The following is a 14,402-nucleotide window of genomic DNA, read 5'->3' on the forward strand; positions in this document are numbered from 1 at the left end:
GCACACGCTGCACCTTCAGTCTGGACTCTTATTCACCCCCTCCCACCCCTCAGTCACACTGTCAGGCCACATTACACACCACATCCACTCCGGCTAATTATTTTACAAGATTCCCCAGGGTTACCGTGACAACCAGATGGGTTACAGGCGGCAAGCGTACCGAGAAACGACATGAGAAGAAGAGAGGGTGAGAGAAAATGGGGGGATGAAAAGAACATAGCAAGAGAGAGGAGGAAAAGAGGACAACAGAGGAATGAAACCAGGAGAGAGAGATAGAGAGAGAGTCAGATCAAAAAGAAAGAGATAGAGAAATAGAGAGAAATAAAGAAAGGGAGAGATCGAGAAAGACTGAAAAAGAGAGAGACAAATAAACTGATAGATAGGTAGGGCAGATAGAGACAGTGACAGAGGGAGTGAGAGGAGAGAGGGGGGGGAGAGTCAGATCAAAAAAAGAAATAGAAATAAAGAAAGGAAGAGATTGAGAAAGACTAAAAAAGAGAAAGATAGATAAACTGATAGGGTAGGTAGATAGATAGAGACAGTGACAGAGAGGGAAAGTGAGAGGAGAAAGAGAAACAGAAACAGAGTGAGAGAGTCAGATCTATCTTCTGAGAGTCAGAAATATGGAAAGGGAGAGACTGAGAAAGACTGAAAAAGAGAAACAGACATAGATCGATAGATAGATAGATAGAGACAGTGATAGAGAGAGAGAGGGAGGAAAAAGTAGAGAAAGAGAAAGCAGAAAGGAAAGAGAGAAAGAGGAGACTCTCAATGTCAACCCTGTGACGTGCCCAATTTTTCACTCGAACTGAGAAAACAAGACTTTCAATGCTGTGAACTGATGTGTTTCCCGGATAAAGTTCTCTCTCTCTCTCTCTCTCTCTCTTTTTTGGTGATCAGTGGCTCAATGAAAAGTCACCTTGGCTTCTTCAGAGCACTTTCAGCAGACAAACTCATTGAGCTTCTCTCTCTCGACTAACAATGATCTACTGCTCGCTGTAGACGGCTTCAATGCAGACAGATTGTCACTGAGTAAGCTCTATATAATGAGCCAAAATAATGCATGCGTTCTTTTCACACTTACTCAAATACCATCTGGGTTAGGCTATACTTGACGAAATATGTTGATGAAAAATGTGGATGCTGATGGGGAGAAAGTGGGCTATATTGATGGCATTGTTGCTGTTTACAAAGCACAAATTACAAGTTATTCAGGCTGGAAGGAAACCTCAACCTCAGGCTCAAAATTCAATCAATATCTGAAAAACAAACACTCCTGTGCACAGAAGCAGTTTGGTTACAGAAACTGAAACAGTTTGTTTGCTTCTCCTGCTGCTAATGCACCACATTTGACCACTTTTACACCAGATCAATGATAAATGGAAAATAATATCTAGCTTGATTCTACACCAGGTGATTCTACACCTGATAAATAACCATAGTAAAGCCCTTGACCCTCATAAGTCCCCCGTCGTGTACACGCCTCTTCTTGTATTTCGTTTAATCATTACTCACTTCTATCTCATTGAAACAAGAGGAGAAATTCAGTTGAAAGTGCAGATTCTAAACTTTCATTCCATACCACATCTGTGTCTGTGAGCAGAAGATATAATAATAATAATAATAATAATAATAATAATATGAGATTCCAGTCTGTCAATAAAGACTGTTAACTGGGAAACACTTTAACTGGAAAGTAAACTTTAATTTTGTTGATACTTAAGATACCGTCGCTGTCCAAAGAAAAACATGTATCTCAATTTTTGTCAATTTTAAGTTTTTTTGCATCATTTCAGCACAGTGGCTCTCTTTTACAACATGTGAAAATTTCATGATAATTGGACCAATAGCAATGCTCTAAAATTACTTAGAATAAAATATCTTTACACTAACTTACATTGAAAGCAAAGAATGGCCAATTTGGAGATACTTGTTTTTTTTTTTTGGACAGTGATGATATATTAAGTATCAACAAAACTTTGTTTAATTCACCTTAATTTTCCCTAAACCTGGCCCTAACTCTAACCTACCTTCAAGCCAAAACCCAAACTTAGGCCTTAAGTTGGGCCTAACTCTATACCTGGTCCATATCCATATATACAGTAAAACTGTAGAGAATCAAGTTTCACCATATAGTTTGCTAATATCTTGAACATCTGTAGATTATCTATACTATAGGGGACTATCCTAATAAAGTGAGACTGCTAACTCACATCAGATACAATTCTATACATAATTACTATGTACTACATGTAATCACACACAAATAATTATTTAATGTAAATCAAATGACTAGTAACACTGTAATTCTAAGGGTTAAATATGAAGCCCTTAACTACTTGATTCCTGTGTAGCCCCAAGCACAGATTTAGGGTCATGTCTTTGAGTATTTGGTCATGTTTTTGAACTACCGAATGAAGGCCACTCTTACCGAAGTGTTCTGGCACTGGATGCAGGAGCTGTTGAAGCGGACAGCCGGGATGCGCTGGACTTTTCCCTGGATGTTGAACACACATTCGTAGTTCTTTTGACCCGACTGTGGCTGGGGCAGGTTCCGAGCTCGCAGCGTGATTGGCCGAACGATTCCCGCTGGAACCAGGATGTCGCTGCTGTGCAGAATCTGGGGGCAGCCCTGAAAATGACCAAAGTAGATGAAATCAGGAGAGGTCATCACTCTAAACTAAGATGCAAAAACAGCCCGTTTTGAATTTATTGTTTCTGTGATGTCACAAAAACAAACACATTTACATATATCCACCTACTCATACCTACCTACTCATAAATGGTAATGTGAGAAAGAATTATGACAAGTTTTGGTACCCAAAACTACACAAATGTAGGCTATGTGCCCTTTAAGTTACATTAAACATAAGCCCTGTTTACATGCAGGCTAATATGTTAATAATCCGACTAATAGCTCAATCGGAATAGAATACGTCCATGTATACAACTTACTCAGAATAGACTAGTCTGATTGAGGCCATTCGGAATACAATTTCTATCCGATTGATTGAGGTGGGTAATCCTGTAAATAATCTGTTAAATAGAAGAATAATAGCCTTTACATCCATTACATTCCCAATTGGAAAGTTTAAGTCCATTCTGTATGTGTGTCCGGGTCATAGTAAAAGTTTATAACGTTTAACATGGCGGGAGCAGAAACTGGTCTGCAGAGGAGACGAAGTTTATGCTCTGAGCTTTAAAAGACGGTGGTGGGACGGGCATCCAGCTTATGACGTCTTCCTGTCGGCCTTCTTTGATAAGTACACGTGAAGCATGTTTTCCTCAGTCTGACATCATTCAAAGCAAATAAAAACAAGCACTGCTCACTGCTGCTCGTCTCACTCTGACTGGACTCACGTGATGCTCGTGGTCATGGTAACGTCTACACTAAGTGGTGCTCTATGCATGCGCGTAATTTTGGAGCAGATTACTTGTAGTGAGCATGTAAACTGAGATTTTCAATTAAATTGCTGAGTAGAGTGAGCATATAAACACCTCAGTCTTATATCAGATCTATAATCAGAATGTATTCAATCGGACTGGCGAAAGTCTTTGCATGTAAACACAGCCATTGAGACTGTTTTTCCCTCCTACAGAGTTACAATTTTGGAAATAAGAGGTTTTGTTATGCCAGTGATGAAATGTTAATGCTCATGTATGCATTTCTAGCATACTGTCACAAACCGGACCAGCTTTCAAAGCAGTCACAGTAAAGAGCCCTGAATCGACCCACTGATAAACATTTGGACTCGTCAGGCTTTCAAGACTCTGTGCTTTAAGAAGTACTACTCCACTCCACTGTTAAGAAACACTTCCAGTCTGCTGGACTGAGAAGAGTGACTAACGCCTGTTCACAAGGAACTCTTCCTAGCGTTCACACATATCATTCACACACAGGGCCAGATGTGTGAGGAGCGAGCAGGAGGTCGTTAGAGGAGCAATGCCTAAAAAAGGCAGTACAAAAGGAGGTTAAAAAGCCCATTACACAGCTGCTGCGTCCGTCTCCAGTTTTACGAGCCGCGGGTTTTCCTCGCCGCATCACACTGATGAAGCGGTAAATGAATATCTTCCTCAGCCCTGCCCGTCAGCCGGCGCTGGCGCAATCATTACAGCCCCGCCTGGCTGGAACCGATCGCAGCATTCATCAAAGCCACTGGTATTGACACCTCCCCTAATAACACATGGAGCCCCACCATACTGACGAGAATTATTACCACAGCTCAGATGCGGGGAGATGTCTTTTCATAGAGGACGGCACAAACGTGACTAAGATCCTGACAGGAAGACCACGCCCAAAACTGCTAACATGAGAAACAATGAGTGAACGTATTAGCATGATGCTAACTGCACGCTACTAGATTTCAGTGGCAGAAGTAACTTTATAGCCCCTGTGGGGACAGCGATGGGAACAAACAACAACAAAGGCCTAAATCATGGCTGTTTTCACACTAAAGCCCTATTCAGACGGGATTACTTTTCCTCGGGGAGGGCTTAAGGCTGTTTTCACACCTACTTCGTTTGCTGAAGTCTGAACCAGAGTTTGGTATCTTCTTCTTTTGGTTAAAAGTGCACCAAATTATACACCCGAGTGCTGTTTATTGATCAGAAATTTTGCAGGGATACAAGTGCTCTGTTACTCTCTACATTGCAGAAAAATAGAGCTGCATAACCCTTGTGTGGTGTTCAGGTCTGTGGGACCCATTTTCAATGTTTACCAAAAGAAAAAAGAATGTGATTTATTATTATTTCAACCCCAGGTTCCTTGGCCTTTTCTCATTTTCTGTGAAGAACACATGAAATAACCCATTTTCAGTGCCTTCACACTGTTCACCCCCTACACATTTATATTACACGTGTGGTGTTGGGCTGAACTCGTGGGGAATAAAAGTGTGGAGGTGCTGTGTCCTTCACTCTGTTCTCCTCCTACATGGCCTGCTGTTAGTGTCTGTGTGTGTGTGTGTGTGTTTGTATATGTGTGTGTGAGTGTGTGAGTGTGGTCAGGACAGGCTGCTGACTGGCTACAGCTGCTTAAGGAGAACCCTACGCTGGACACTTGTGATATTTTAAACATCTGGTATTTTTGCATACATTTTTGTTTTAAATCAAACTGTATTGATTCAAAAACACAATAATGCGGTGGGTCCACCAGACCACTGAGTAACAAAAACATCACCACACAAGGGTTAATGTCTATACGTATCGCAGTCAAAGCAACAAAACCAAACCTTCTTGATATTTGCTTCTTTATGGCTGGTCAATGTCAATGTGAATGTAAGCAATTAGGTTGCTGATGCAATAAGTTCTGTGGTCCGTGTGCCAAAATTAAACGCATTGCTTCGCAATTTTTTTATTGCTGGTGTGTCGTTGATAGCAGCAGCTCATTCTGTAAGAACAATTCGAGTATCTGTGAAGAGTCAGACATAAAAACAGGCAGAATACTTGGACAGTGCAGCGCTGATATGCTTCTAGAAGAAGCAGAACTAGAGTTCAGGTTTTTGTGACATTGTATGTTTTCTATTTGATTTTTTGGTTTCACATTGCAACAGTTAAAGTGCACCATATTACACACTTCTGTATTGTTGATTGGTTAGAAATGTGGTTTGGGATACATGCGCTGTTTCTCTTTCACATCAGAGCCAAACAGAATATCAAATCAGAGATGCTTTATATACGTGAATCACAAAGCATTAAAAGAAACTTTACTTGATTTATGTGTCTTTACAATGGAATGATTTGTCAATTTGAACCAGTCATGTTGCTGATATTTGGCGATTCATGACCCAAAATCAAATGCATTGCTTTGCAGTTATTCTATTGCTCGTCTGCCGTTATTACCAGGCAGCTAATGCTTCTGGGGTGACATGAGCATCTGTCAAGAGTCAGAAGTTTAACCAGGCAGATTATGTGAAAAGTACAGCGCTGACGCTGCTAGAAGAAGAGAAATGCATGCCCTGATGTTCCTTCATATGGACCATTGTAAAAATTTGTTCCCACCAGCAGAAAACTGAACCTGGGTTCACTTGGAAGTGGGTCCGGCAATATTTGGTGCAGACCAGAGTACGTGTGGAGTGTTCACACCTGTCAAAATAGACAGAACTAAAGAAATTGGTCCGGTCCAAATAAAGAAGATGTGAAAGCGCCCTTAAATTCAAAAGAGAGCCCATGCTGAACCATCACACTTAAAAAAAACAAAAAAACGTCAAACACTGAATTTAATTTCCATTGGAATAAAAATCGTGAAAACATAAAAACATGACATCAACACAGTTTTGTCTTTCACATAATTTTGGTAGTAACTGTGCTTATGTAATATATTTTACTTGGAAACTTGGAAATCTTATATGGAAATAATATATACATGTGTATCAAGTGTATTCAGTACGTATTTTTAAAGTGTATAAAGCCCAACCCAAATGCTTACGCTGCACAAAATGATGTTAAATTCAAATGAATTCTTCATAAGGCTTTCTATGTTTATCAGCTGTACACTACAAAGATCCAAATTACTAACATCTCATCTGGGTTTCTAGCTCTTCATAAGGATTTTTAAAATAATTTCTGCATAATCAATTCCTTATGATGTAAACAAAGTCATCCAGAGTGGTTTAATGTGAAATGCTCCATTCTAGAGAAACTTACAAGGTCAGAATTTATATTTATAGTGGTGGTGAAGGGAACCAGATGTCTGAAGACTTTTAAGCCTCTAAAAGCTCCCTCACAGAAAGTTATTGCATGAAATGGTTATGAATATTCTGCCTGAGGTCTGAGACACTGTTTTTTTTTAAATCCATTCACGGTGGAGAGGCAGGGTATATGCAGGGTGTCGTAAGGCAAATTAGCCCCCCAAAAAAACTTGTTTTGTCCAGATTTAGTGCTTTTTCACAATCAACATTACATATAAAAGTTCAGAAGACACATGTAGCTTCACTGGCCACTTCAGATAGCAAATAAAGCAGCTATTTTGGTGTTGTAGACATGGCGACTCCTGGTTCCTATCACCACCACTATAAAAAGTCTGTAAGGTTCTCTACAATTAACTATGTCACACCAAACCACCCTGAACGACTTTGTTTACATCTAAACCATTAATTTTTTTTCAATATTGAAACATATTCAATATTGAGAAAAGTCATTCCTCCAAAGATCACAGTATCTCCTGAGCAAAAACGGGGAAACTTATGTATGTATGTAGGAGTATCACCAGTAGGCCTGTTTACATTCCCTGGCCAAGAAAACAGCCTGTCTGCCCTGAAAAGCATGCAAGACTCGTTTGCACTGAGTTACAGCCACTCACTAGCACCACCAGGTGGTCAAAAACTCCTTTGGGGGTCTTTAAGAAGGCCCCATAAAACCTGACAACCTTCACAATACAGAGGGCATTTTCGACAAAGCCGGAGAAGGCCATTTTACACCGCGTCCCCTTCGTCCTCTCTGCCACAGCTGGGCATTAGAGTACATTTAGCGTGATCTGTTATCTATTTAACACTGAACAATAATCAAGGAGGCTGTAAAAGCAATTTGCCAGCACAGGAGCCATAAATCAGAATGCTGGCCTGTACAGAAGCTGCCCGGCTCTGCTGCTACTGCTGACCCCCCCCCACACGCGCCACACTGCCGTGAGTTTAACAATGATGCAACTCCCCGTGCAGCGGCAACATCCATCTTCAGCCAGCGCCAGCTGATTTGGCCAGCGCAGCGCATCGGCACGTCGATAAATCTCATTTTCATACTGGAAGTATGAAAAGCAAGAATTTACTCCCCGCCGGGACGCAGCGGAGGCACAGGTGGCGAAGGTAGCAGGGGAGAAAGGAGGGGTGCGATCAGAGTGCGATATGAATCCAATTTATCAACGTAAATGAATCGCCTTTAGTTTCGCATAGGGGGAGAAAAGGCCTGGAAAATGGCACTAGTTAACCCCGGATATGATGAACGACCATGAACGGCATCCTCCTGTTTCTAACAAACAAGCAGGCTGGTTTGTCTTGAGCCCTTTCTGAACAGAGTCAGCCGTGTTGTTTTACTGATTAGGCTAAATACTGGCCTTTAATTAATGGGACGTCTCCATCATCGTGGCAGAGAAACGGCTCGGCTGACGTATTTCAGCTGATCCCTTTCAGCCATTTAGTGTTACATATGCCACATGCAACTCAGCACAGTGCGCTCACGGCTGCTGTACGACAGAACTGGAGTTACAAACAAATGTCAGCACAGAAACACCCTGCACACAGACACAGCACAGGGGAGAGGGAGAGACAGAGAGAGAGAGAGAGAGAGAGAGAAGCAAATAGAAAGAGAAGCGGGAGGGAGTGAGACACAGAGACAGTGGGGTAGAAAGACATGACGAGAAAAGAGAGAGAAGTGAAGGAAAAGAGAAGGAGGAAAAAAAAACTGTGAAAACGAAAATGGGTAGGAAGAGACAAAAGGAAGAGAAAAAAAACAGATAAACAGAGAGAAAGGATAACAGGTACCAAGGCAAGAGGACAGAGAAAAAGAAGAGAAAGAGAGAGAGAGAGAGAGAGAGAGAGAGAGAGAGAGAGAGAGAGAAAGAGAGAGAGAGAGAGAGAAATGTTAAATGAATAGGAAAACAGAGTGAAAGAAAAACCGGTAGACAGATGAAAAAATAAGAGTGATAAATGAGGGAGAGATAAAACAGGAAAAGATAAGAGAGAAAAAAGAGAGGAAAAGAGAAAGGGCACAGGGAGAGAGAGGGAGGATAATAGGTAGAAAGAAATGATAGAGAGAAAAAGAAAAGGCGAGAGATAAGGGTGAGAGATAAAGGGAAGAGAGAGCAAGAGAGAGAGAGGTACAGAGATAGAGAGACAGAAAGAAAGACAGAGTGACAGAGAGAGTGAGAGAGGCAGAAATAGAGTGAGAGAGTGCAAGAGAGAGAGCTAGAGAGAGAGTGAGATCGAAAGAAGAAAATATTAGAAAGAGAAGATGGAGAGAAAGATAATTATACAGGAAAACAGTGAAAGAAAAACAAAATGAAAAAATGAGAGAGAAAACAAACAGGAACATAAGAGAGGAAAAGAGAAAGGACATGGAGAGAGAGGGAGGATGGCAGATAGAAAGAAATGATAATAGAGGGAAAAAGAAAAGGAAAATAGCAAGATAAACAGAAAACAAGAGTAAAAAATAAGGGGGAGAGAGAGAAAGAGAGCAAGAGACAGTGAGACAGAGAGATACACAGATAGAGAGACAGAAAGAAAGACAAACAGAGCGACAGAGAGAGCGAGAGTGAGAGACAGAAAGAGTGAGAGAGAGAGTGTGTGAGAGAGCAAGAGATTCAGAGAGCTACAGAGAGAGGGAGAGAGAGAGAGACAGAGAGAGAGAGAGTGAAAGAGAGTGAAAGAGAGAGAGAGGGAGAGAGAGAGAGCAAGAGTGAAAGAGAGATAGAGAGAGAGAGAGAGCACGAGAGTGAGAGAGTGAGAGAGAGAGAGAGAGAGAGAGAGAGAGACAGAGAGACAGAGAGAGTGAGAGCGAGAGCGAGAGGGGGTATTTGTGTGGTCCATTTCGTTGGCCATGGTTACTCAGCCTGATGCTCGTTCGAGTGGGTTACCGAAGGGGGGTTTTCAGCCAAATCCAATCCCTTTCAGAGCACTTTTACAAGAGCGTGATTCAAGGAGGAGGAAAAAAGAGGCAGAGAGTAAAAATTAAAAACCATAGAAGCCTGATAACAGATTGTGGCTATAGATGTTTAGCACAGGTGAGTCCACTAATGGACCATAATGGACTTTTCATCAAGTTTCCAATTTTTAAAATGGAACACAGCTGCTCCATCACGTTTTTTTCCCCTCACACAAAAGTTTGGGCAGATTAGATCATTAGTTCCATCCTGCCTTGTAATTTGCTAAATAAATCTTTTTAAAGCCCCTCTGATAATTCATCTTTCCGTAACTAACATATTGCTGCGGTTCTGCGTGAGAAAGAGAAAGAAAAGAAGACAGAAACAGAGAGAAACAGAACTCCGCACAGAGAGAGATAAATAGGGGCTGCTATACGTTATTAGGCTTTCAGAGCCTGTTGCTGTGCTTTAAGGTTAATTAAATAGAAACAAGGGAGCGGTTGTGTTGTCTCTCTACATCTAATAGCGCTGTTTACCATGGAATAAAAATAGGGCTGGTCAAGGGTTGCGTCATCATTAATTCAATTGCAAAGTCTCCTTCACCGGTAGATTCATCTATCTTCATTCGGATCTTTATGTTCTGTCGGGATCGTGCATTATTATACTGAACAGAAGCTGCGGAATAAGCGGTCTGCTTTCAGCGCAGACGTTAATCTATAGTCCTCCCCGTCTACATTCCGCCTGAACTGCGCACAAGTGCACCCTCAAGACGTTTTTAAGCCCTACTCCTTTAATGTCAGCCACCTCATTTTCATTAACGAGCTCCAATCGGCAGTTAATTATGAATTAAAGAAGCCGGGGATGGAGTGTTTGTTGAATGTGGCTTAAAGGTTACAGATAAAGCGAAGGGCTTGTTAAAAAGGGAGAAAGATGAGAGCGGGCACTTGCCCACTACACAACCCTTAGTGTGTAAGGACATTCTTGAGGCTAGTTCCTGTTGTGCTGTGAAGTGGAAAGGCCAGAATACAGCTTCAAAGCATTGTACCTACCACAGGTACAGCAATTAGCTGTTAACCAACAGGCCTAAAATCAAGGATGTGAATCATAAAAATATAACTTATTAGAACACATTAACTAAAATTCTGTATTAATGCACTGAGATATTAAAAAGTGTCCCTTGTATAGACCATGGAACATAGCACTGATAGGTGGGGCCAGTGTTTATGTGAAGTAAACGGGCTGAAACTGCATTACACAAAGTCTGAAAACCTAGTTTTGTTGAAATCATGGTGGTGATAACTGTATGTTCATGATTATATGTTCATGACTCTAAAAGTTGACAAAATTACCTAACCATAGAATTATGGCCTACTAAAAAGTTCTATATCGCTACTGTCGGACCAAAACCTTGTATCTGCAAAATGGTAACTTTACAGGAGAAGGAAAAAACATACTGTACTTTTAATGTAAGTCAACGGAACCAGACTTTTTTCCAAGTAATTTTGGGCCATTTCTTTTGGTCTGTCTGCCTTGACATTTATGAACAATATAAAGGACAGTAGGTATTTTCAAATTATGTCAAAAACTCAAAAACAAAGATGGAGATCTGAGGTTTTGGTCCAACATAATCTATATTCTTGAAAAGTATTAACCACTCATTTCTATTACAAAGAAAAACGAAGATAAATGTTTTGACCATGGCTTTTGCACAGTTTACCTCAGTAGTTCTCAAAAGCCATCGCCGTCCACCCCTCTATAATTCTGCAGACCCATTCGGGATTTCCTCACACCATCACCATGCATCATATTTTCTCTCTGAAAATATTGATGAAACAGTTGTCTTATTGCTTGTGGATGTTCGCTTTTGAAATGGCACATTGCCATTATCCTCTCGAAAAGTGCTCAGAATACCACGCACTTCATTTTGTCTTTGGCCTTTCTAAAGGAACCAACTACCTACTGTGCCCTAATGCACACAGTTCAAAAGCCCTGAAGGATAAAGCTGCATATTTAAATAGGAAGTGTTGTTTATTGGAAATTAAAAATAGGTTTAAATTAATGTTTTTTAACCACTGGCCAAAAAAATTGCTTATTTGTTAGTTATCAGTTAATCGGTTAATCATATAATCATATATATATCAATAAATCTCAAGTATGTACCTACCTAAGTCTGGACAACCCTTAGTGTGAACTTTATTGGGTGAACTGCAAAGCTGCGGTTAAATATTTTAGTTAAAAAGCCACTGTTCCCTGACTCTGCAGAATTGCACAGTGACAGTATGCGACCAACTGTGGCATGTTGCCCTGGATATGTTGCCATGGTGATAGCACTACTGGAATAGGCAATTACTTTATCTGAAAAAGTGTTTTGAACACATGTTAATGTTAAATATGACTTGGTACATCTGGACCTGTCATAATGTAATTGCAGCAAATACTGGATCTTCATTGGAGCAGAGCAAAAACGTCTCTCTCTCTCTTTCTTGGATATACTATGGTTATAGTCATTCTGTGCAATGGACTTTGGGAGTTGCATTGAAGCAAAGCAGGTAACAAGGGTGGAAAACATTGAGAGTTGATTATGAAATGAGAAGCACATTTTGCCAGGCAGCCTACTAGAGTGTAAAATGTAGTGCCATGTCACATCCATAGCTAAGCTACATGCTGATACTGGTGTACTGAAAAGGAAATAATTAAATTTTCTGTTTTTTTATTTTTAAAATCAATATTAGACGTGTTTTGGACATGCCCCCAGTCGCACAGTAGCTGGAAAAGGAAGCGATTTGCTTCACTGTACTGAAAATATAGCATAATGACAAACAGACATTTATGGATGAATTCATTCTGTTAGTTAGAGAACTGATTTTAAAGTGCTGTTACTTGTCTATAAGTCACTTCAAACTACATCTACGAAATACATGCCTTTCAGATCACTCAGGACTTGCCGCCTAGCAGAGCCTAGATTTAGAACCGAGCACAGTGAGGTAGCATTTAGCTCTTCTGCTGCACAAAGCTAGAACCAGCTGTCAGCAGATCTCAGATCTGCCTTAAATCTGGCCATCTTTTCAATGTTTGTAATGCTATTATCTGTGTCTTGCTTTTGTTGATGCAAAACACTGAATTGCCTTTGTATATGACATACACAATATAAAAAAACTTGTTTTGCCCTGAAATGAGAAACTAAAGCCGAACAATAGGAATAGAAAACTTCCCTTGGCTGTTTTTCAAAAATGAAACGTTTTCTGTGTGGGCTGCTATTTTTTGTGTAACACCAGCGCTGCCACCAAAAAAAAACGTAAGCCTAAAGCCTTGCATATAACCAATTATCTGTTCATTAACCCTTACAGGTACTCGAATATCAACATTAGTCATAGTTTTCACTTGCCAAGAGATCATTTGCTGCAATATGGATTCAGTCTTTAGCTTTGAGGAGATCATGGTGCTGTTCCTGGTTTTCTGTGCTGAGAGTGTATATTGGTAACTGTATCCAGCGTCAGCAGCAGCTGCTTCATCCCCCAGTAGGTCCTCTCCCTAATACTGATTAGCACCCCATTAAGAGAGGCCTGTTAGCTTACTGCCTGTTGACAGTCTCTCCATTAACCTTATAGTGCAAGGCCCAGTTATCACACAGCTAAGCACTTTTGTCTGTTGAAACATTAAAAGCTCGAGTAAGTGAGGGAGAAAGTCATAGCTCACACTGAAGCAGACAGAAACACATACGCACACACACAGACTCAGATGCACAGACACACAAACAAATGCCGAATCCAATCTTTCACTACTGGCCGAGCAAAGGGAGAAAAAAAAAATGAACTGTTATTCTCAAGGAAGGCAATTGCTCGGTCACTCACTCCATTTCTCTCATTTTTCCATCTCTTCCTCCCCGCTAATCCCATTTTCAGTCTCCATATGCTATAATCCATGAAATATGCTCCCTTCGCTCAGCAGGGGAAAGAGAGGGAAAAAACACGCATCCCAGCTCCAAATCATTTGGGAACTGTTCCAATTAAAAAACGTTACATGATATTTCAGAGCCGCTCTCTTTAGGCGAGTTGCTCCTGATGCGGCAGCTAAACAGACCCCGGCGCAGCGTGTGTCCGCCGTTCGGCTAATGCGCTAAAGCTGTGACTGCTGCTTAAAGAAATGATTCACCCACAACTGCGAGCCGGCGACAGTTAGCAACGTCTCATTTGCACAACGTTAACTAGCCATGAGTAGCGTTCATTTATTATCAACAATGCTAGCCTTCTTTTTGAATTGTTTCCTTAAGTGCACCTTTAAGGACAGTAGCTTTCATCTCAGCTGTCTATTTCACAATGGTGTCAGTCTGAATGATCGTGTGGAACAAAGTGAAAGAGCAGTAAATCCAGCCCTGCTGTGCCTCTGCTGTTATTTGATTTGCCAGAAGAAGATGACGAGTTTAGGGCTGTCACACTGAACTATATTAGTAATCAAGTAATCTACCAATTATTTCAACAGTTAATCAAGTAATCAGAGTTTTAAAAGAATAAAAATGGATTTCAATTTCAACTAAAAGAAACCATGCATCGCCTTTCACAGATTATAAAATACTTCACAAAATGAATATAAATGGGTTTGTCCATCAGGGTATGTTTCTTACTGTAAGTGAGAGGAGAAGAAGAATTATCATTAGCAAACTGCCAGCTAATCACTGCCAATTCTTTGAGAAGGTATATTTTAATCAAGTAATCAAGATTAATTGATTAAACTCTAATCAAGTAACTGTGGTTAACTGAGTAAAAGCTTTAACTTTTATCTAATCACGTTTGATCAAGCAATCATGTTTTTTCGAGAAATCAACTTCAATCAAATA

The 14,402-nt window shown here is 40.6% G+C and overlaps 1 protein-coding gene across 2 annotated transcripts in view; it reads right to left on the reverse strand.

Annotated features, from left to right (window-relative positions):
- Window positions 1–14,402, reverse strand: part of LOC118813873 (plexin A3) — a 202,174-nt gene that overhangs the window by 33,086 nt on the left and 154,686 nt on the right. For both annotated transcript variants that reach the window (XM_036579464.1, XM_036579465.1), the window contains exon 10: window positions 2,432–2,632. In XM_036579464.1, coding sequence (XP_036435357.1) covers window positions 2,432–2,632 — 201 coding nt within the window. The remainder of the gene's footprint in view (window positions 1–2,431; window positions 2,633–14,402) is intronic.

The sequence above is a fragment of the Colossoma macropomum genome, unplaced genomic scaffold (assembly GCF_904425465.1).
Source record: "Colossoma macropomum unplaced genomic scaffold, Colossoma_macropomum, whole genome shotgun sequence".
Taxonomy (NCBI): Eukaryota; Metazoa; Chordata; class Actinopteri; order Characiformes; family Serrasalmidae; genus Colossoma; species Colossoma macropomum.